Source organism: Nannobrachium achirus (genome assembly GCF_963921795.1).
Source record: "Nannobrachium achirus genome assembly, chromosome: 8".
NCBI lineage: Eukaryota > Metazoa > Chordata > Actinopteri > Myctophiformes > Myctophidae > Nannobrachium > Nannobrachium achirus.
In genome coordinates, this window is record NC_137817.1 from 18,641,379 (window position 1) to 18,666,705 (window position 25,327).

Below are 25,327 nucleotides of genomic sequence, written 5' to 3' on the forward strand. Positions count from 1 at the left end.
CAACAGTGGTTTATCTTTGGAAGTGATTCCGTTCCTCCTTCCTTTTAGTTCGCCTCGCCTTCGTCCTCTTGAGTCCAGGCGCTTAGGCAGGGATAAATCACCAGAGAGGAACACTAGGACACAATGAACACTATGGTTTTTCCTCTCAGGCCTCTGTTGTCTTTCCTCCACGACTGGACCTGATATCTAAAAAGCACCGCAAGTGACGAGAGAGAGAGAGAGGGGGGAAAAGTACCATGTCAGCAGAAGGTTGGGCTGGGTGCGAGGCAACGAGGATTATGGGATTTTATGCCTTCAAAGCGCAAGCCTAAAGTCAGAGAAGACACAAACCGCCCACCCCACCGCCATTTACTTTTTTTTTTCTCCCCTTCTTCTTCACAGAAGCAAAATATTAATGTGTTGGCTCTTGAAAACTACAGGGAGGGTGGCAACACACACACTAGGTATTTTAATAGGACATGGTAGCTAGATTTATCCCCCCCTAAAGAAGCAATAATTAAAAACGCCCGGCGTCTGGCTATATGAATATAGTAGTCTCATTGAAAGCCTGCACAAGACTACGGTTTTGTAGTTCTGCAGCTTTTAACTTTGCCATGAGGCTTGTCTGGGTAGACATGTAAGGTCTTTTCTCCAGTCTCCAAGTTAGCATGAAGTAAGAAAAGGCATTTTCACCCTCCCTTGAATGTTTTGTTTTCTGCTGACGCTGTGGCAGTGAGGAACAGACACTTACAACAGTATACAGTATATACTGTACATACAGTTCTGGATACGCATTGTGGAGGGTCAAGAAAGTACACTGTGTAGTGGGTTGGGGAGCATAGCTGACACGCTGATATTTTGGAATATTTCACTCGTCTCTCAACATCCCCGCACTCCAACTGACGTGTCCCTAGCTTGACATAAAAAAGGAGAAAAAAATCCCTAGGCCTGGTTCAGCAATGAGAATGTGATGCATTTCACACGTCTTCGCTATGTTAGATTATGTCAGCTATAGCCTCGGCATGAAGCCCTGCTATCCCAGGGCATATTTATACATGTCACAGTGCCCGAGCAGAGTCGAGCACCCTTTCTTTTTTTTTTTCCCCCCAGAGTAATTTTCTCTCCTCTCCTCTGCTTTGGTCTTTGGAAGCTGTTTGCAAGATGAGCTTGTCAGTGGCACAAGATAAAAAGTTCTCGTATAGATTGGCAGAGCAGAGAGATGAATGCTAGCGTTGTCCCTGCAACACAGAGGCCTTATACCTTGCTTCACAGTTCACACATACTGTAGCCGTCACGATAACTCCAAATGTGGTTGGAGCGCCGTTTCTCCTGACGACTGCTATATTCCAATTCACAGGCTGTTTGGTGTGTGTGTGTGTGTGTGTGTGTGTGTGTGTGTGTGTGTGTGTGTGTGTGTGTGTGTTGTGTGTGTGTGTGTGTGTGTGTGTGTGTGTGTGTGTGTGTGTGTGCGTGTGCGTGTGCGTGTGTGTGTGGTGGAGAGAGGCATTGATTTACCGTCAGCAGGCTATATATCCCCTGTGTTTCCATTATGCAGATAGCGAACTATGGGAGCATGTTTCCAGCATCTACCATGTGTTCACATAAAGCATACATCACACACACACACACACACACACACACACACACACACACACACACACACACACACACACACACACACCAGCGCCAGCTCCCCCACACGCACATAAAATATATACGGGCGCACATGTCGTATACCCGTGTAAAAGTCGTGAGTAACACACCCACAGGAAATTGTCTGAGCAGTAATTTAACGTTTTGAGCCTTCATTTGTGTTCTCCTTTGCCAACCTACTGTTGGAGTAAAGACACGATCCGTCTTCCACGGCACACTGCTATCTGCCAGGGTCCAGAGTGGATTGACTTAAAGGGCTCAAAGTGAGACTTTGCGGGCCTCCTCTCCATTCCACTCACACGCGTTACTGTGTTACTGTAGGCCTACTTTACTATTACAAATGCACTGTACAGCAAATTGAATGAATGCCATTTTTTACACATTTCTTCCTACATTTTATAACCATAACCCTAAAGCAGGGGTCTTCAACGTTTTCAGGCCAAGGACCCCTTAGTTTAGAGAGAGAGATGAAGCAGGTACCCCGACAACCTTATCATAGATTGCATAATAGTTTCATTGTTTGACAGCACGATCATCAGTATATATTTTGGATTCATGTTAATGTGGGTTTTCAGATATTTAACCACTTGAACCATCAATGCTTAACAAACTTGACCTTTCACTGTACTTAGTCTGCTCTTTTCACCCGCCAAAGCTCTTTGCCAAAAATAGTTTTTGGCTAAAGTTCACAGAATATGGACGCAAGGGTTCAAGTGTTTGATATAAAAAAGGGGTGGAAAAAACAAGTTTCTATCGCACAACAATTTAGAGGACCCCCTGTAGTAACTCTGAGGAACCCCTAGGGGTCCCGGACCCCCTGTTGAAGACACCCTTGCCCTAAAGCTTGAGTTATTGTGTTATTGCGCACCAGTGTCTCTCTGTCTGTCTGTCTGTCTGTCTGTCTGTCTGTCTGTCTCTTCACCCACTGATCTCCTCGCTGAGCTGCCAGAAGAAGAGAGGTCATAAGCTGCGGCTGCTATAGCGAAGGCTCAGGCCCGGCCCCAATGTGCTGACTGAAGGGGATACGGGGCTTGACTTTGGGCAATGTGAAAGATCCATGGCTGCCTCGTCCCCTCCGTCCCTCCGTCCGTCTGTCCGTCCATCCGTCCATCTGTCGGTCCGTACTGTCCCACCACCAGCCACAGCTATAATAAGATTGCAGGGCTCTGTAGAAAGGCGGATTTACTGGAGCACAACTCCCCCTAGGGCCTTCTCATAGAAATTGGTTCCTTCGCATTACACCCTGGCCCCCTCTCCCTCTCGTCTGTGTCGCCTGTGTGTGCGTGTGCGTGAGCTTGTGTGTGTGTGTGTGTGTGTGTGTGTGTGTGTATGCGTGTGCGCGTGCGTGTGTGTGTCTCTCTCTCACTGTTCTAAGCCTCTGGTGCCAGGCCCCCACTCCCTTTTGTTAATTATGATATGCCTACTTTCTTTCTTTATGTGCGTAAAAGACCAACCCCGAGCCAAAAATGGCCGTGTGCAGCCAAGCTGAACATCAGAGCCCAAAGTGGGAAGAGGGAAGGAGAGCGAGTGAGGTTAGAGAAAGATGGAGGTGCCCAGGGTAACAGTTCTTAACATAGCCCACCTTATCACCAGTTACCCTCCTCTCAAATCTCTTCAGTCAAGATGGCCTCCTTAAAAATGGCATTTCCCGTGTCGGTATGGCATCTCACAAGGACATGTTGAATGTACAAACAGCCTCGTGATAGAGTTGTTTTTGCCATCTGCCAACTGGGGCCCAACCCATCTATCACTCGACTGATTTTATAGGCCATTATAGGCCTATCACGGGTATATATATCAGCGTATACAGTATGTTGTCTAACATGCTTTGATATGAAAACTTTTTTACAGATAAACAACTATTATTTATAGTCATTTATTATGGTAAGGAAAGGAATAGTATAGTTAGTTATGTATAATTATTGAATTCCCAGTGAAGTTTACAGTTTCAATGCACTGATGTCATTTGAAAGTAAAGTTTATTGTTAAACTATAAAATATCTTGCCTCCATATCTCTGGTTTTGCTTGTTTGCATCTGCATGCTGTTAGTGTTACATTAGCCCAGTGATTCTCAAAGTGGGCTCCAGGGACCCGCAGGGGTCTTTGAAGGGGTCCAAAATGGACCCTTATAGGTCTGAGAGTTATGGGGGTCCTTGAAATTAAATCGCTGGAGAACCACTGCGTTAGCCTAAATAGAGAGCCAAGGTCAAATACCAAAACTCGAGAGTACCTGATTGGTTTTCCTCCCTCATTGTAAAAGTGCCACGGGGTGCAGGATTATACAGCGTTGTGCTCCACAGTGTAGTTGATGTTGACAACAATAGCGGAACCGGGGCCAACACACCGGCCCAGCTGTGCACACTGTGAATGAGGCCAATCCAAATGCAAACGCAAATAGACATCAGGGAAGCTTATTTTGGAAGCACTGTGTCATCCATTTCCCAGCACAATAGCAGCCCCTCTTTCCAAAACGGTATGTGAATGAGTAAAGAGGGACTGTGTGTGTGCGCGCCTGTGTGTGTGCGTGTGTTGTGGAATGAGGAAGCAAAGCAAATTCACAAATTCAGAGATCGGCAAATGCAAGAGTGACCCAGTAAAGCTCTCTGAAGGTCGTTTCATCGTTCCAGCCATTGCACCACGCACACACTTGCCCGTAAACAGACTGCAAAATGCATGTCCCAATCTCCCCAACTTTACGAGAGGTTTCTCCTGCCGGTGCCCGGGTGGCTCAGTTTGTGAAGAGCTCGCCTTTAAATCACTAGGTTCTAGGTTCGATACCAGGCACCTCTAACTTAGTGAATGACGGCTAGGGTAACTACTGGGTAAGGTAGATACTGGGATCTGAGGCGCTGTACCTCAGCAGTCCATCTCTCTGGTCTAGCGCCTTTTGAGGGTGATAGACGCCCTCGTTGCTCGGCCGATGCCCACGATAAGCTGCTTCGACCTACTTACCCACTCACCCCGAACTGGCCATGTGTCTCCTGACATCCGGACAATGCAGAGCTGGAGCAAGAGGAGACGTCTTATCAGCCCCATCACACAGACAGGTTAAGGGATTCTGTGTTTAGCTCCCTACAGACGGACAGTGTTTGACGTGGACGTTCCCGCTTGGATCAGCAGCAGGGATCGTGCCGCGGCGGAGACACAAACACGCTCGCTCCGCGAGTAAACGCCGGGCGATATTAACAAAGATGACCACAATCAAGATTCAAGAACTTTATGAATTTGTCTTGGTTCACTCTCAGACGTAAAACATAAGACATAGAACAAGGACAGTGTAACAGCACACCATATATACCACAATCCAGCTCTTGCCGCCCGCGAGCGCATGCACGAACGAGCACGCGCGCGAGACCACGGCCATCACTTGCCTTGCCGCTCCTCAACTTCCCCCCGCGGCCAAAAGAATCGCCCGCTTCTTATTGAAAATGAATTACTAGGACGCGGCAACCGCTCCCCGTCTGAAAGACGCTTTAGTGTGTGTGTGTACCGGTATGTGTGTGAGAGAGAGAGGCTACGGGGAATAGTTATATATCTTTTTACTCTCCAGTGAGTGTTTCATGCTGCAGTTCTTCCTTGACAAGAGAGAGTTAGGTGAGAGGGGGGGACGGGACGACGACAAAGTATTATGGGTGACCTGTGGCCAGTGGTTTCTCATCTTCACACCTTTATATGGAGGCTGTGGGAAAATAGTTCTCCCAGCAGGCAAGTAAACGTTACATTCCCAACCCAACATTCCTGACATACGTGCAGTAACAGTATGGATGTTTGTGTCGGTCCCTCCTCACGCATAGACATCTGCCCTAAAAAGGTTGACGCTGTACCCATAATCCTTTGTGCTATTGGCCTAATGGTCGCCCTCGCCAACCCCTATACCGTCCACTTCTCTCTCACACGCACTTTTTGCATCTCACACAAACGCATTACACACATACTACTACTAATACTATTACTAATAATACATTTTATTTGTAACGCGCACTTTACATTTGAAACAAATCTCAACATTTGAAGAAAGATTACAAAAAATAGACTAAGAGATTCAGATCAGTGGTCAAAGTCCAGCTAGGCAAATGTTTTGTTAAAAAGAAAGGTCTGCGGTACACGCACTGACCCACACACATACCGGTTAGCTACATTCTGATAATGTCAGACACCTTTTTCTTGACTCTCTGACTTTTCTTTAAAGTTGATACTGTACCCACAGTCCACAATGCTGCAGTGATCTCTCTCTCAGTCTCTTATTTGCACACACACACTCACCAGTGGTGGAAATTAACTTTTACAATTACATTTAACATTTACTTAAGTACTGTACTACTGTACTAATTTGGAGGTATTTGTACTCGTGGCATCTTGCATTTTGGTACTTTAATTACATTTTTATACCAACACTTTCATACTTTTACTTAAGTACATTTTGAATTCCTGACTTTTGCTTGTAACGGAGTGTTTCTACACTGCAGCATTGGTACTTTTACTTAAGTAAAGAATGTGAGTACTTTTTACCACCACTACACGCACACGCACACGCACACACACACACACACACACACACACACACACACACACACACACACACACACACACACACACACTCTCCTCGTTACCCATCACTCTCTGGCTGTCTTCCCTTGACTTCCACTCTAATATCGGCGGGGCGCCCCACAAGACGAATGGCTCTGCAAATGCTGCATTAAAAAGTCATGAATGGGGATACCTTCAGGCTCCCGGCGCTCCTTGGCTGGGAGAAGTGGTCCTGTTTTTTTCTGCTGACTAATGGCTTTCGGCTGAGCAGGGGGGGACGTGTAGAGCAGGAGGACCTCTGCAGTTTGTCCCGGAACCCCTGCTGGGTCGTGGAAGGGGCAAGGCGACTCTCGACCACCTCCGTCGGCTTTCACCAATTTGGTCTGGATGCAAATTGAGAGCAAGAGAGAGGCTGTCCAGGGTCAAACTGAGCCCATAACTGTGATGGATGAACAGTGGGTTGATACAATGTTTATTTCTCGGTCTACACTACACTACGCCAAGGGTCTTCAACGTTTTCAGGCCAAGGACCCCTTAGTCGAGAGAGAGATGAAGCAGGGACCCCCACAACCCATAGATTCCATATTGTTTCATCGTTTGACGACAATCATCAGTGTGTTTTGGATTCATGTCAATGTGTGTTTTAAGATATTTAACCACTTGAACCGTCAATACTTAATAAGCTTGACCTTTCACTCTGTACTTAGTCCGCCCTTTTTCCCCTCTACACCAAACCTCTTTGCCAAAAATAGCCGATCTACAAGCTCACAGCGCCTCACAGCGTGAATCGTTGTGAGCTTGTGAGTAAGAGAAGACCAACTAGGGCCGATAAACGTGGTGCAAAAGATCTGGGATTCTTTATTGGGGAAACACAACGGTTCGGCCCTGAGACCTTCATCAGATTGTCTTTGACCGGGTACAGTCTTTGAGTATTAGACCCTAACTCCTCAAGGATCCCTGGGGGTCCCTGGACCCAATGCTGAGAACCAGTGATTGTACAACTTTTCGTTTTATTATACCTTTTACATTAAACTCCTCCTCGGATGATGTCATTGCTATGAGCCAATCCCACTCGGGGGAAGTTTGGTTGGAGTGAGGCGACGTTAGAGTAAGCGTCCCGGTGCAGCGCAGCTCTCTGACTCACAGGCAGCAGCCGTGACATTTTCATTGGCCCTGAGATCACTTGTGGGACTGGGTGTTGGCCCACCTCAAACGGCTGAATGAGTGAACAGCAGTGGTGGAATGTAACGTAAAGTACAATGACTAAAATACTCGATACTTCTGCTGCACTACAAATCACACATGAAAATATGGTACTTTTTACTCCAGTACAATTATTTACAAGGGTTTAATCTACTGCAAAGTTGCCAAGGACCTCTTTGTTGAGAGAGAGATGAGGCAGGGAGGGACCCCACAACCTGTTCATAGATTCCATGTAGTTTCATTGTTTGACAGCACAATCATCAGTGTATTTTGGATTCATGTCAATTTGTGTTTTCAGATATTTAACCACTTGAACTGTCAATACTTAATAAACTTGACCTTTATCCAGCGCCATGCCATGCCTTATGCCTTAATGACGCGGGGAAGTCACAATATTTACACAACATATGGACATGTGTATGTCGTCAGAATCTTCTGCCAGATACCAGATCTACGCTTCCAGAAATTCTCGAGAGCTTCTGCGCTCTCAGCAATGAAATTAAAGCACAGGTATAGTTCAGTTAAATGCTGAAACACCAAAAATGTTCAGCATTTGGAGGGGCGTGGATCCGGGGTGGAGGATGGAGGGGGGTTCGCATTGTTTTCTCTGCGCTCTTATTTCAACAACTAGACAGTGAGGGTGGGGGGGAGGAAGGGACGGGTAGCTCTCCAAGCCCTCCCCAGTCCAGAGCTCTAGCTTTCCAGCAAATCCCCTCGACGCCTCTGGCTAATTCCAGTCAAGCCTACAGGGCTGTCCAGCATCCTCCCAATAAATTAGCCTCAGCGATCCCCCCCGCTGCGCCACAGGCCTTGACAATCTGGCCTTGGTCCAAAGTCACACACACTCACACACTCACACACACACACACACACACACACACACACATACATGGGAGCACAAATTGGCACAGATGTAAGCACACACAAAGCCACAGGGAGACATCCACATGGGCAAACGCAAGCACACGCACGGCGCGCAGACACACACACACACACACACACACACACACACACGCACACGCACACGCACGCACACATGCACACACACACACACACACACACACACACACACACACACACACACACACACACACACACACACACACACGCCTGCATACTCAAATGACCAATATGTACTGATAAACACACACTGATACACAGAGATTACTGCTACTGTTTATTACTGCAGCAGCCCAGCTGCTGAACAGGCTGGGGAATAGTTAGGATCTGTTTGGACAACCTTGCCCTCACTTTGACTCCGCAACAGATTGTTGTCTAAATTTACCGTCAATAACTCCTTTGATTTAGCCTCAGGTCCCAGTTTAGATGACATCTGACTCGTGTCCTATTTGAGAGCTGTTTTCACTAATAGGCTATTGTCCATAATGTCCTACACCAGACAGTGCATCTCCCTATTATGCTGTACCGTTGTTTTGGGTTGAGATTGGCACATTTCCTGGGGCAATCTGCCCAGATCATGCATGTCACACGTGTCTTCTTCTTTTTTCGTTTTTTACTCTAAAAATACGCCTGCAATGTAGTGCATTTGAAACTACATTGCAGTGCACATCATGGGGTGATCACTGCTTGCCTCTTGTGAATTGTTTTATTTTAATTTTATTTTATTTTATTTTTATTTTGTTGCTGAGTGAGGTCAGCAGACAAAGTGACATGAGAGAGATGAAAAAACTGAAATGTGCCAATGTCAATCAGAAACATCGGAATGTGTAGTTATGTTGTATCACACGGATGAGGAGGCACTGTCAACCTTTGCATATTGTCAATATGTCTCTGCTCCAGTGTCCACAAGACACTTCTCTGTACATTTAATATACGTGGTAGTCTTTGATTCTTGTGTGTTACAGCCTTATTAGAAAAGGAGGCTTGTGTAATGTGTTCATCAAGGGTGCGTTTCGCCAAACGTGTTGTGCACAATAAAATGAAGTGAAGCATTATTCAGGTGAAGTCCGTCATGGTGGAAATGGTTCAACATACATGGCTCTTCAAATACTGACATGTTAATATATGTACAGTATGTGTTGATAGACTCATAATATTTGCATGAGTCTATTTACTCCAATGAAACCACTCAGGTCACTCTGGTCAACAATATAGGACTGTGGAATACTGTGGAAGTGCATGCTCGCCCATCCCTGAACCACTTCCCCGGTTCATAATGAATAGGAAGCTTAGTACACATAATATCTGCTTAAATACAAATTTAAACGACACATGCTCATAATCTCCTGCTGTCTGTTTGTCAGCCTCCCATTTTCTGTGCCTTCTCTCCATCCATTTCCCATGAAAAAAAAAGTAACAAATAAAAAGCTTTTTCTTGCTGTTTATCCTCAGCGTGTGTGAAAGTCTGACAGATTTCAGCATATTGTCAGATGATGATGATTGTGATTCTGGGTCGTATCTCCCACTGCGACTTCCATCTCCATTTCCTGTACTGGCCCGGTTCCCTTCCAGCATCTGCCTCTTGTCTCAAGTTTGGATCTAGCTTGTGCCTCTCCCATCTGACAGTGTGTATATCTCTCTTTCTCTCTCTTTCAGTGATGCTCGGCCTGCTGTCGGTGGGCGCCCAGACAGAGATGAAGCGTGTCGTGGGGGACAACGCCACGTTGCCGTGCCATCATCAGTTCTGGCAGTCAAACTCCCAGTCCATCGACATTGAGTGGCTACTGCAGAAGCCCAACTCCAAACAGAGAGTGGTAAATACATTTTGTTTTTATACATTCACACAAACAAAAAAAATACCTTTAGGCCTACTTGGCTCATAACTTTTAAATGAATGGCATGCATGTCACTATTGACCTGAAATCAAATAATATCCATTCACTATAGGCCATTTCAATAGTTTATATATTTCTTTTAGGTATAAAGGCCCTTTCCCACTGGGCGCTATAACGATAAAAAATATAGTTTTTCAATTGAAGTGGATGGCAGCATCCACACCACAACGATAAAACCGTTATGATGTGAACGCTGACATATGGTTATCGTTATCTTTATCGCGTCCTGTGGGAATGAACCTTAATTCACTTTTTATCAGAAATTAAGTGTGCAGCTGTTGACTTAAAGTCAAAGGTGACAACTAGAGTCTTACACAACTTGCAATGCGCATAAACTTGTTAACTTAAGACGTCTTCTCCAAACTTTTTATTCAGTTCTGCAGAGAAAACCTTCACAGCTGGCACACTGGAGATAGGGTTCAGGATGGCTGCCATCACCAGTTTGTCACACTCAGGATAGCTTTAGCTGAAATCCCAATGAGGAATTTGCAGGGTGTTGAAATTGAAATGTAATGTTAGCCTATTTTAAGACTGTACTTAGAGAGAATTATTTTCACCTGACATTACCCTGACTTTAACAAATGTCCCCGGTAACCCTATTCCCATACCCTGTTTGAGTGATGCTGATTGATTTTAAACATCAGCCAGAATAGTTATACTTTGACTGAATGCCCTACGTTAGTGTGAAAGCTTCATGTTTTAGTGCCGCTCTCAAAGGAAAAGATCATGGTGCATAATGTTCCAAAATGCATTCTGTAATCAGAAACGCTCTGGCCTCCTTTTACTCATTTTATAGCTGTCACCTCCACCTCTCCAGTCCATTCCACTTCTCAGTGGAAAACTTTTTATTGTATACGTAACAGTTACATACAGTTACAGTACATATAGAATCTTTTATAAGAAGTGAGTACACAATGTCCCTGGCCTGCATTGTGAGGTAGTTTCACATGTACTGTAACTTAACTTGATTTGAGGACTCTGGCAGTGGTTCAACATGTGTGTGTATAGTATATTGTACATGCTTCAGCTTTTTTTTATTACTTATCTGATGAAGCTCATAGCAGACCGAAAAGACATGTTCTTTTTCTTTCACTTTTTGATTATCGCCCCTGTCTGTCTGGCTACAACTAACTACTTGGCGGATAAATCAGTCAATGGCATGGCCCGGGCCACCAGCGTGGTTGTCCGGGCACCCTGGGCTGCCGTGTGGGCCTGGCCCGGCCTTTCCTGCGTGTCACTCCCCATCTTTCTCCCCGTTTCCTCCCTGTCAGTCTACTATGTTCAGTAAGGGCATAAAAGCCCCCCAAAAAATAAATAAAACAATCAGTATTAACGACATGTCATTTTGTGAATTAATAATCACTGCAATGTCCCTGCGCAATGACACTCCAAACATTTTAAAATGAATACAATATAAGTGAGTGTACTCTTTGCAGTGTGGCAAGAATCACAGTCAGACATGCCTTGTGCTGCCTCTACAGTACTTTAATTGGCTCTAACTTGACTTGCTATCTCTCTCAACCATACAGAAGACAGTACTGATAACATTTAGACATCTTTTCTTTGTTTTTTTCAGCTTTGCCTTTTTCCTCCTTAAATGAAACACAATATATGGTAGCTGTTGAGAAATCCCAACAGCTCTCTGTCAGTAGAAATCCATTTCCTTTATTTTGAATTCATTTGTTAGCGCAGTGATCTGTTCCTTGCCGTCTGGGAGGAAAGAAAATGAGAGAAGAGGAGGCATATGGAGGGGAAACTGAAGGGAGTGAAGTGAAAGAAAATAAGGGGTGAAAACAAGTGTAATGCTTTGATGCTTCTGGGTTGGGGGAACAAGGGGGGGGGGGGGGGGGGGGGGGGGGCTACACATTGAGTTGAATATTTATCGGGAAGATAACATTGGCGGCGCCATTAATTAAAATCAAACGTTTGAAAATTTGATTAGGAAAAGAGACTGTGCCTGTGGCGGAATGAATAAATCATTCTTTTGTTCCGCTCAAAGGCCATGGTGAGAGGGAAGAGTGCAGCTTGTCAGCATTTAGCCTCTGTTAGCACAAGTGCACGCAGGCTACACGCGCTGGCGCTGCAGACAGCGAATGTCCAGAGGAGACATGGCTGCCTGTCACCCAGACTAACATGCTAACACTAATGCTACGTTATAAAAAAGCTAAATATATAAATACTGCATAATTGTTCCTGGACTGCATGTCATTCTCAGTGCAAGGGGCATTCATTGTCTGACTGAACCAACAAACACGCTAATGCTGAATGCAAAGGAAAGCTCTCAACTGTAGGGCTAACCTTATTCCTGGTATACGCTCTCCATTAAAGGCCTCTTTTTTACACTCACCATCTCTCACACACACACACGCACGCGCGCACGCAGTCACGCACGCACGCACGCACGCACGCACAGCACAGCACAGCACAGCACAGCACAGCACAGCACACAACAAGCATATGTTCAGAATAAGCCCCAGAACGTGGCCAAGAGCGTACCAAATCTAACACGTACACCTGTAAGTGTATACTGTACTCGACATCCAAAATTCATGAAGGCAACAGAAGTGTGCCCACAGGCTGACGCATGCAAAACAGTACCCGTGCAGCGCAGGTGCCAGGGCTGTCGCTGTGCGCCTGTGGCAGCGGCAGAGTTGTACACGTGTTTGTTTGTGTGCGCATTTATGTCTAGATGCTGTACTAGGGATGGTGACTGGACATGTGTTTGTGTGTGTGAGTCCGCCCGAGTATGTATGTACTACAGTGTTTGTGTGTGTGCGTGTGCGTGTGTGTATTGTGTGTAAATGGCCAGTCGTCACCCGTTGTCACAGCAGGTGCCCCATGCTTGTGTGGCGCTGATACACTGTGGCACCAGCGTTTAGCAGTCCCCATCTGCAGGTGCTCACTAGCCCTGAGTAATAGGCCACTGTGACAGCTGTGTTTGTTTGTGTTGAGAGAGAAAGAGAGACTGAGGGGGAAGGGGTGAGGGGGGGGGGGGGGGGGGGGTTACAATGACAGAAAAGGATAGAAGGGGATAAAAGTGAGAGAGGGGGCTTATGAGAAAGGGAGGAATTTAAAGGGCAGAATGCCTGTTGTAAATCGCTCTGGATTAAGAGCGTCAGCTAAATGCCTAAATTGTAAATTGTCGAATGTAGACATTGTACCATTTCCTGCAACTTCTACAGTACAACATCAGCTGGTTAAGTGACCTTAATTGGCTCTAACTTGACTTGCTATCTCTCTCAACCATACAGAACTTTTAGACCTCTTTTGTTTGTTTTTTCAGCTTTGCCCTTTTCCTCCTCAAATGAAACATAACATATGGTATAGCTGTTGTGAAATTTCCATAATGGCTGTTGCACATGTTCTTTATGATATTTGTACTGATAGTGTTGCTTTTGACTTGGCATGATCTCACTTCTCACTCATGCCAATATGTTGTAAATGCCAACTAACAAAACAAAACACAACAAACACAAAAATCAGACATAGTTGTGTTTGTCAAATGGTGGATATCGTTGATAGGCGTCTGGGTACAGCATAGGGGTGAAGTTACTGCCCACTAGAGGCTGGGAGCGGAACTAGGAAGGATAGCGTGTTTCTCCGCATGCTTCTACATCTTCCCAAGACCACAAACAGCAGTGACAGGTTCCAAAATGGGGGGGATTCGGAATTAGCATAACGACTAAATGGATAAAAGATCAAGAAAAGGGTGAATATCACATTCAGGGTTAAAACATTATTTAAAGTAAAGGTATTCTTTCTCCTCATCCTCATCCAGATCATCACCTTCTTCGGGGGTCAGGTGTACACCAACGAGGCGACCGGCGCGGAGGCCAGCCGCCTGTCGTTTGCCGGGGAGTACCTGAACGGTGACGCCTCGCTGATGATCAGCGACCTGCTGCTCACCGACTCTGGGGAGTATTACTGCAAAGTGAAGACTGGAGGGAAGTACCACTGGAGCCAAGTCAACCTCATTGTACTGGGTGAGTGTCTCTCTCTCTCTCTCTCACACACACACACACACACACACACACACACACACACACACACACACACGCATGTGTGCACAAGCACAGACAGAAGTGCATGCATGTATGTGTGTGAGACGTGTGTACAGATGCACTCATATAGACAAATTAAGATGCTGTAGACACACACATTCATATGCACACACACATGAATACAAACACGTGTAGACATCATACCGAGACACACACAGGCTTGCAGAGACACAAATACACGCTCACAGCCGCACACACACACACGCACGCACGCACGCACGCACACACACACACACACACACACACACACACAGGAGCTAATCAGTGAATCATTAGCCTGGCACATTTCCTCTGTCATGCCGACTGATCTAATGATTCTATTTGATTCAGACGGCGTGATTTGATTTGGGTCGTGCTGTTTGTTTTTTTTGGATTGGTTTCTTGATGAGGTGAGACCAGAGAAATGCGGCTGGGTCATGTAGACCACAGAAATGATTTATTAAGTTAGCATGACCGTTAACATGCCAGTTGTACAGATTCTTCCATCCATAGCACCTCATACTGCACTGTATGTGCACAACAGCAGGGACGTGCAGAGAATGTTAGAGAGGAAGGGGCTGAAATTTCTAAAAGGGCCTTTTGGTGAAAATATCGAAAACAGCAGACCTCCAAGCTCACAACGCGTCGCAGCGCAGCGCGTTGCGAGCTTGGAGGTCGCCTATTTTCGGTACTTGATACCACACTGAACTAAGCATAACTGGAGATGTGGCTTATGGCATGGATTTCTAAATAGAGAGGGAAATTCCTTCAACATAAGATGCTGCATTCAAGTTCAGGAGAGTTTGGAAAAGGCAACAAAAAAAGAAGAAGAAAAAAAGACAATTCTCTGGAATGCTGCCTTCAGGTATGGCATGGAAAGAGCCCATTTGCATTTCTTTCACCAGAGAAAACTGCATTCATGGTCTGGAGATGGCATTTCACAGACAGATAAAAGGGCAGGGGCTCAAGCCCCCTTTGATGTCTATGTGTGCACGTGCCTGCACAACAGCACATACATTTAGCAATGGGAATGGAATGATCTAAACCCAGTGTTGTAATTTTTGTGCTATAAAGTCCATACTCATTACAATGGTACACTAGCATTTAATGGCTTGTTATATAGCCTTTGAGTAATAACACAGGGAATGGAAATCCCAACCCTGCTCAATATAAGTTCTGTACCCATCATTGCATGCAAGGCAGCGGCAGCTACCTCACAGCTAAAAATATAATTTTTGTTTTGGTTAATGAATTCAGTTGCTCAAAGAAAAAGAGAAAGACAGAAATGATCCCTGCAGTTGTCTGTGGGGTGTCATCATCACCATCATAAAACACTCCCAGCCGTCCCCTTTGAGCAACCAATAGCAGGTGCAAAGCTATCAGAGTTACAAGGTGACAAGTTGGAACTCATGGTACACGCTTTGATAATTATATTTGCTCTGTACAGTGAAAAGCCACAATATACTCAGAAAAGACAAGTCACTCTCTCTTTAATTAAGTATTGTGCTATCGTATGCTACAAAGTAATGGACCAATCCCCAATCACATACACACCCATTGTAACAGTTACAATGGGTGTGTATGTGATTGGGGATTGGTCCATTATGTAGTATTGTATTATTGGGCCCCTCTCATTTATTTTTCATTATTAAACATATATAAAAACTATTAATACAAACCTGTGCTAGCCTTTATGAAAGCCATGCTTAAACCTAACCATAAAAACTGTAGTCCTCCAGTTACACAGGTTGAACAGTTTAGAAGATTTTCCCGAAATAGCAGATCTGTGAATTTATGGATCTGCTATTTTCAAAACAATTTAGAAAATGTTGTGGTAAAGTGGTCTACAACATTTTTTTAGGGGTTTAACACAAAACTTCTCTTCTGGGGGGTCCCTGGCCCAAAACATTTTCAGATGGGGGGTCCGTGGCCAAACGTAAATCATTTTGGGGGTCCTTGGCATGAAAAAGTTTGAGAACTACTGAATAAAAGCATTTTGTCACTGTCAGAAGCTTGCATCTCCAAATGTGTATGTTTTTTCATAAAGTAAAGCCCTGCTTCATCATACAAGACTGTCACACAAGGCTATTGAAAATAGCAGATCTACAAGCACATTGTGGGCGTTGTGTGCTATTTTTGAAAAATATTGATTTTTCGCAAGTCTCTGAATATATCCTTTTAAAAGCAAACATTTTTAACTCAAATATTTGCTTCTAGGTGGTCCCTGGAACAACATATTTTGAGATGGGGGTCCATGGCCAAATGCATGTCATTTTGATATTCATAGAATAGGGTCAACAATATTCAAAGACCTCGCTGTGAGCTTGTATATCTGCTATTTTTTTAATAGTTAAAGCATAAAATCAAATCCAAAGTGACACAGATTTGCGTTCAGGCCTTAATGGGTTAATGGGTTAAGTAGCATCTTCAGCTCCATCAGAGGGGCTCTCTTTGAGGTGCTCTTCATGCTCCTGCACTACAGTTCAGCACTCAATGGCCTCTTCACATCTCAGAGAGATTTGTCCAGCAGCTCACACTCTCTGGCGATGGCTCTAGCCTACAAACAGAAAAAAACTCAAAGGCAATACCAACAAACTACGGAAGAGAAAGAAAGAATGCACGTTTACAGTGGAGAAAAACAACAACAACACTTTAAACCCTTTTCAAAAATAAAATAAAACAAAATACAATTATTTATTATTTAGATTTAGATTGTGGGCTTGGAATTATTCTTGTGAGATTTGTTCCGGGAGCATCACGGGAGCAAAGCCACACTGCCAAATACAATCTTTGCAATAAAATATTTTCACGTTTCAATGCATATCCAATGTGTGCATTTATGATTTCCTCAAAGACACTGAGGAAAGTTTGCGGGCGCTGAATCAACTACAGATAAGCTACTTAGGTTAATTCAATTTTCTCACTGATCTGTTTTCAATTTACGCCTGGAGTCTTGAGCCATTCCTGTTGGCGAAACCTGCTTGGAGCGGTGACAAACCACAGGAAGAAATCACCATTGGCACTTGCATGTTTTTCTACAGCAAGGGTCTTCAACAAGGGGTCCGAGACCCCTAGAGGGTCCTCAGAGTTTACAGGGGGCCCTCCAAATCTTTGTGTGATAGAAACCTTTTTTTGTATTTTTTTATATTAACCCTAGAACCTTTGTGTCCTTATTCTGAGAACTTTAGCCAAAAATAGATAATCTACAAACTCACAACACCTCGCGCTGCAAGGCGTTGTGAGCTTGTAGATCGGCTATTTTTGGCAAAGAGCTTTGGTGTAGAGGGGGAAAAGAGCAGACTAATTACAGAGTGTAAGGTCAAGTTTATTAAGTATTGACAGTTCAAGTGGTTAAATATCTGAAAACACAAATTGACATGAATCCAAAATACACTGACGATCGTGCTGTCAAACAATGAAACTATATGGAATCTATGAAAAGGTTGTAGGGGTTTCCGCTTCATCTCTCTCTCAACTAAGGGGTCCTTGGCCTGAAAATGTTGAAGACCCCTGTTCTACAGAATATTTGCTTTCCCTTTTTTTTATGTTTTTTTACAGAATATTATACATATACTGTACTTAGATCAGTTATACGTGGCTTAGTTTTAACTGGCTCAGTGGGTAAAAAGAAACACAAACATGTCTCTGTCTCTGCACACGTCAAAGCAACCAATGACCTTGAAGGACGGACAGAGAGAGAGAGAGAGAGAGAGAGAGAGAGAGAGAGAGAGGGGAAGCAGCAGCACTACAACAAAGGGCTGGGCCATCGTCCGATGGGAGGAGTGCGTGATTGTTCTCAATGTCAGAAAATGAAGCGATTTATTAAAACATCATGGGAGATTAGTCCAACGCGCGTTTATTGGTTCTCCAACGGAACAGTCTCTTAATCCTCTCACTCTCTCCCTCTCTTCTCCTCCCACTCTCTCCACAAAGACATTTCAGTGAGTTAGTGCCTCGATTTTTACAAATTGCCCTCAGCTTTGCGGTGACACTTTCGATTTTCAGAGAGACGAACATTTGCATTTTTCTCCCGCTCCCCCCCCCGCGCTAAGATAATGGCTTGGCAGTCGAGCTGGCGGCTGGCCTGGCATAAGTCTGTGTGTGTGTGTGTTGGTGTGGAGTGTGTGAGGGTGTGCTTGTGTGCATGCATATGTGTTTGTGTGTGCTTGTGTTGTGTTTGCTGTCTTATGCACAAGACATTCCATGGTGTAGAGAGGGCCTGATTTGATTGTGTGTGTGTGTGTGTGTGCGTGCGTGCGTGCGTGCGTGCGTGCGTGCGTGCGTGCGTGCGTGCGTGCGTGCGTGTGTATATCTGGCTATCTGTGCTCATGCAGTTCCAGTATGATGTCTCTCTGCTCCTGCTGTATTTAGACCTAAGTGACCCTGACAGGGACTGAGGATCCACAGGCTTTCTGCTCCCCTCTCATTACATCCCTTACTGAGCATGTGAGCACCATGCCCACCAGCCTGCTGCACACCGGACAGCCAGGGATGGAGGGGATATGGAGCTGTGCTGGGAACTAACTAAGTGCATTTACTCAAAAAGTACTAAAAAAAGAGGATTTCTTTACATAATCGAGTATTTTCAATACTTTTACTTCTACTCCACTACATCTCAGAGGCAAATACTGTACTTTTATTCCACTACAATTTTAGTTACTTTACAGATTTTGATTATTATTACAAAACATACATTGGCCACTTCATTTTAACTGAAAACAGCATATAAAAAGCTCACAATGGGGGCGCCCGCTGGCCTACTGGTCCAGGCGCATACCACTTAGGCATTGCCACATAGGTATGGATGCCCGATCCGGACGACCTTTGCTGCATGTCACTCCCCATCTCTCCCCCATTTCCTGTCAGTCTACTGTCCTATCCAATAAAGGAAAAAACAAATCTTAAAAAACAATGCCTCGCATCGCAATGGTATTTTCAAAAGGCGGAAATGTATATAGGGATATATAGTGTACTGTAGGTACTTTAGTACAGTACTTGAGTAAATGTACTTGGTTACTTTACCACTGATTTTCTTTCAGAGTTACTACTAATGGATACATTAAGACTTTACTGTGGGTGGAGGCGCACAAGGACCACTGTAAAATCCTGAGTCTTAATTTAACAATGACGAGCTAGAATTCAAGCTGACATGAACATATCGTTTGTTGATGTCTATACTTGGTCGCTTAATTTTTCCCCTCTAAACCAAATCTCTTAGAAAATAGCTAATCTACAAGCTTGGCTATTTTTGCCAAATGTTTGCCTATTATGACATGCCCAGATGTAAGATTTGTAAGAGAACTGTGAGAAGTAAGAAGATAACTTTGTAGGTCAGATCATATCAAATGAAAAAGCTACAGGTAAATTTCTGTTTGAAACATGAAGAGGTGAATCAATCAATATAAATGGGAGTGTGTTTGCCAGTTCCAGGATGTAAGAGAGAAAAAGGAGGGAGAGAGAGTATGTGTTGCTTTTACTGATGGAAAACACGTGTTCTACATTTGGACCGGGAATATGCTATTAGATAACCTAATAACCTAATAAATTCAATGAATAACTTGAATTTACATTACTAGGCTGATGCCTGTTGGGAACGATGCCCATTGGGAAGCATGTCCTTTGGGAACGCATGCCCCTCCGGTTATGCAACCCGTTGAACCCATTGTTAGAGTACTACTGACTCCTGTATGTGGACACTGGCACACTTGAACATGGACACAGACTACTAGGATGTACATAACCGAACATTGACATAATGCTTGTTAGGATAACTGTTGATATACTGTAAATATATTAATACAAATATTCATAGACTGTTGATAGACCATGCCTTACATTACTCATGCATACACTCACCGTTGATAGATGTACCGGTACATAGCCTATATGTATTATTAATAGACTGTATATATATCTGTTGTTGATATACTGTTGACATATTAACAATATACTCATTCATACCCTCATTGTACACTCTATACTGTATATTCCTTGATAGCAAAAATACTATATACTATACTATATTTTATTTATCTTGGTTTGTTTTTGACATTTGCTCTTACCTGTGCTTCCAGGGATGAATAAAGCTTTATATTAAGCCTTATATGATCTTAAAACAATACTTTGACATAATCCCCTGCTTGCACTTGTTTTACATCAGTGTACGTTGAATCCCTTAAGTGTGGCGGCATGGCACTAAACCTCAACCCATTTAGGCCCTAGAATTATCGAATGATTTAACTATTGAAAAATAGCAGATATACAAGCTCACAGCGCGGCACCGAGTGCCGCGCTGCAAGCTTGTAGATCTGCTATTTTTGAAAAAATCTTGACGATTTTGTGCAAATCTTTGAATATCTATTTTTTAAAGCGAACATTTGTAACTCAAATATTTGCTTCTGTGGGGTCCCTGATACAATATTTTGAGATGGGGGTCCATCTTGGCCAAATACATATCATTTTGGGGGTCTTTCACATGAAAAAGTTTGAGCACCGCCGTCATAGAAATATCTTTTTTTCAAAAAACCTTAGAAGGATTCGGGAAGACAATTATAGAATCGGGTCAAAATATTCAAAGAATTGCACACATTTTCAAGATTTTTCAAAAATAGCAGATCTACAAGCTCGCAGCGCGGCACTCGGTGCCGCGCTGTGAGCTTGTGAGCTTCTACTATTTTTCAATAGTTAAAGCATTCAATAATCCTAGGCCTAAAAGGTACAGTCACTGTGTCTCAGACATATTGCAGTTACTGTACCGATGACAGTGACTGACTCCTCCATGGTCTTGTTCCCGCAGTAAAGCCCTCGAAGCCAAAGTGCTGGATGGACGGCAAGCTGCTGGAGGGCAGTGACGTCAAGCTGGGCTGCAAGTCCAGCGACGGCTCGGACCCCATCAACTACAAGTGGGAGCGAGTACTGGATAAGGGCAAGAGTCTGGGAAAACTGCCAAACCTGGCTCTCATAGGTAAGTAATGACACCGGCATGCAGATTCGTCTCACACCACGATAGCCTATAGACCTTTTTTTCCAGAGCGCTGCCGTGTTGCTGCCGTGTCGCTGTGCAAAGCGTCTATAGCACTGGGTCGGGACCCTTTTGTGGGTCGCGGGCACATTTTTATGGGTGCCTTCATCTTTGGTTTCCTACATTTTGTTTTTAATTATAATTATTTCAAAACATTTTCAAAAAACCTTCCCCAGAAAAGCTATATTTTTCATGAAATAAAAACAAAATTCAATGATTTGTTTTCAGTAATTTCATGAAGGAAGCAAAGAAAGATCTAAGAAATTACATAAATTAGAACACAAATGTTTAAGAACTAGTGAAAATAGCTGATGCTCACAACGCGTTGTGAGCTTGTAGACAGTTTTCACTAGCTTGCAACCGGGAAAACGTCTAATTTCTCTTTTGGGTCACAAGCTGAAAAGTTTGGCAACCACTGGTCTAAAGTCCTGTGAAAGCTTGGATACTCTGCAGTTAAATGTTTATATCTGTGATTTTCACTTTATTTTTTGTACTGTTATTCTATGAAGGGCTTTGCTGAGCATGCATGCTCTTTTTATGGCAACAGCCTGCTTCACATTCATACAGTACAGTTACACCCATTCACACCTGGGAGCTGGACTGTATATGCAGACCATTTTCTAATGTCGGCCACTGAGCATGTTCACTGGAGCAAGCAGGTGTTTAGTGCCGCGCTCAAGGGCACCTTCGTAGTGGGAGGGGGAGGCTTTTAATTTCCCATAACATACTGTCTTAGTAGACTCACGTACAATCCTTCCTAAAAGATACACATTAACATGAATCCAACATAGACTGATGACAGTGCTGTCAAAGTGCTGTCAAACAAGTCTATGATCTATGAAATTGATGAAAATCTGCATCAAGACAGTTCTAGTCATAAGCCTGTTCTAGTCATAAGCCTGGTCCCCTAGGGGGTCCTTAGAGTTACTACAGGGGGGCTCCCAAATCCTTGTGTGATAGGATAATTATTTTAAATTAACAACTTGAACCCTTGCATCCCTATTCCGAGGAGAACCTTAGACAAAAATAGCAGATCTACAAGCTCTACAGCGCGAGGCGTTGAGAGCTTGTAGATCGGCTATTTTCTGCAAATAGATTTGGTGAGGTAAAAAAGAGCAGACCAAGTACAGAGTGAAAGGTCAAGTTTTCAAAATATCAACGATTTAAGTGGTTAAATGTCTGAAAATACACATTAACATGAATCCAACATAGACAGATGTGCTGTCAAACAAGTCTATGATATATCTATGAAATCGATGAAAATCTGCATCAAGACAGTTCTAGTCATATGCCTGGTCATAATCCTGAAACCTTTCTAACTTGTCTACCCCTGTTTCCGCAAATTGAGATGAAATCGCAGCAGGCAGGTATCTCTGAATGTAGGAGGTTATGTACAAGGCAACTATACTATCTCATAAAAGTTCCCTGAATTGTCCCAGAAACTTCAAGCCCACTATTGTGTTTTATGGAGGGATTGTACGTGAGTCTACAGCCCTTGGATGACTTTGGTACTCTGAGGAGGATGTCTGTCTGTGTAACATTAAGACATCAGTCTTGTTCACATGAATTCTGTGCACACTGTGCATCTGAGCTCTTCAATCGTCTGTGAAGTCTCCTCAGTAATTAATTGGCAGTAGGCCTGAGGTATATGCCATTCCAGTCATGTTTATTATTTTCCACCTCCTGCTTTATAACCTCTAACCACAAGCGGGTACAGTATTATACCCTACAACTCTAATTACTATACTATTTGATTAGTGAACAGAAAATGACTCATTCTCCTGCTCAAGGTCTCTTTGACACATGCGACTGTTATGAGGATTGAGCTTGACTGATGCTGTCATATGATGATAATAGCAAGCCTAAAGTGTCTTTCGGATGCATAAAACTTGTGTATGAAAAAGAATATCAATCTACAAAACAATTGAAGTTGATTCGTACATAGCTCGATTTCTTTTAATTACAATGCAGAATCCACACTGGGGCTTTAAGCTTGTCACCTTAATGTCAAAGTTTTTGCCTAATCTTGTCTCAGTCTCCTGTCCAGTGCTTGACGGCACGTGTCCAGACAGAAAAACCTTCAAATTAATGACCTCTATGAAACAACACCTGTTCGGTCTAATTAGTTTTCATTGGACGATAACAAACGGCGTCAGCAGCCATTATTCATGGCTCTGTTGAAAGGTAATATCACGTGCCTGTCTCTGCTACGGATGACTGAGTGTCCCGTGGGGCCGTGCGGCTCCATCCCTGTCTCAAACAAACCCCCAGCTTGGTGTGAAGGGGCTCCGCTCCTCCTAAATCAACATTCCATCAATGTCTCACTCTCTTATTTTTTGGAGCTGTGTGAAGCACAGGCTCCCTATACGTGGCCGTGTGGGTCTGTCTGTCTGTGTGTCTGTCTGTCTGTCTGTGTGTGTGTCTGTATGTAGCCTGAACTTCCTAAACTTCGGCACGCCACTAGTCCCACAGTTTTGCCACCACACACTCGCGCCATATGTCAAATCGACCGGCTTACTCGGGAATCGTGGGCTATTACTTTTCTAAGAGAAAGGTTCTATAGTTTAATTGATATTAATTTATTAGTGAATTAATTTTCCCCATTGACTTATAATGGGAATCGCAAAAACTCACATTCAATTATTTGTCTCTCGCAAACCATAGGGGCTAGAGTTTCAAGACTTGGAGAGGAGGTTCATAATGATTTCAAGGATTAAATAAAAAATAATTGTGTCATTTGGCCGCATGGTGGCGCCATAACACCCCACTTTACGTTTTGGCCTGTAACTCTTGAACCGTAGGTCGGAAAATTAAAAATATTTTTTCCCTGGATTCCTTGGGTCATGACGCATCTCCCCATATAGGCCACGCCCATTTGCGCCATGATAGATTTTCCGCCATCTTGAATTTTCTCCAAAACACACTTTTTGCTCCTTTTCCTACATATTTTCTTCAAATGTCACAAAAATCGGTACACATGATCCACACACACACACACACACACACACACACACACACACACACACACACACACACACACACACACACACACACACACAGCTCCACTTCACACAGGTGTGATTTTTTGCTCTCTATGTCTCTCTGTATCTCTGCATCTCTGTATCTCTCTTGCTCTGTCTGTCTGTCTGTCTGTCTATCTGTCTGTGTGTGTGTGTGTGTGTGTGTGTGTGTGTGTGTGTGTGTGTGTGTGTGTGTGTGTGTGTGTGTGTGTGTGTGTGTGTGTGTGTGTGTGTCTCTTTCTCTCTCTCTCAGGGCCCGGTTTACTAGGCATATTGCGCCTATACACATCTGTTAAATGTATCATACCGGTGCACCAACCCGAAAACACACTTTGCTTCTCGTCATTTTAGTCATAAAGTGTGCCTCTCTCCTTTATGCATAATGCATTTATGGGCCGACCAGGCATGCTGTATAATGGGAGGATATAATGAGAAGGCTTGCTGTGTCAGTAAATGCAGCAAGGAGACAGATTGCCTATAGGTCTCAAAGACGTGCAGAGATAATCAAGAAATAATCCAAACGCAGCCTAAAGATTAAGTAGTCGCACAGTGATGACTCAAAGAACGATGGTGAGCTTCCCGCACTGTTTCAATCAGCCCAGCAATATATCACCTCCAGCAAAGACGGCTTCTTCAAACGTCACCATCCCATGACGCGGCGTCCGTGGCGTGACGCGTCCCGTGACGCGGCACCCGTGGCCTGACGCGGCACCCGTGGCGTTCCAGAGCCGGTGCTGAGATCTCAAGTTCTTTTCGCGGCCCCAGCTCTGGCCCCTCGCGGAGGGTTAGATATTCACCCATGGTGGGACGGAGCATCGCGGCAGTTTAGATATTCACCCATGGCGGGACGGAGCATTGCGGCAGGTTAGATATTCACCCGCATTAGTGCGTTTCCTGTGAATTTAGTGAAGTTCCGAATGTTGTTTTTATCATTCACCTAAGATAGGCACGACGGCGTGTGCTGTGAATGATAAAAACAACATTCAGAACTTCACTAAATTCACAGGAAACGCATAATGAATGTTCAAGTTATCTATGGTACAAAGCACCACATCCTCGTCCTGCCATCGTTTTTCACAAATGCGTTG

At 44.0% G+C, this 25,327-nt stretch overlaps 1 protein-coding gene across 1 annotated transcript in view; it reads left to right on the forward strand.

Moving 5' to 3' along the window:
* The window catches only part of LOC308289655 (CXADR-like membrane protein), a gene marked incomplete at both ends in the record, with an annotated part of 96,652 nt that overhangs the window by 62,803 nt on the left and 8,522 nt on the right, over positions 1-25,327 (forward strand). The window contains 3 exons of the mRNA XM_080731399.1: positions 9,920-10,077; positions 13,937-14,141; positions 20,995-21,162. Of these exons, the coding sequence (XP_080587525.1) occupies positions 9,920-10,077; positions 13,937-14,141; positions 20,995-21,162 (531 nt within the window). The remainder of the gene's footprint in view (positions 1-9,919; positions 10,078-13,936; positions 14,142-20,994; positions 21,163-25,327) is intronic.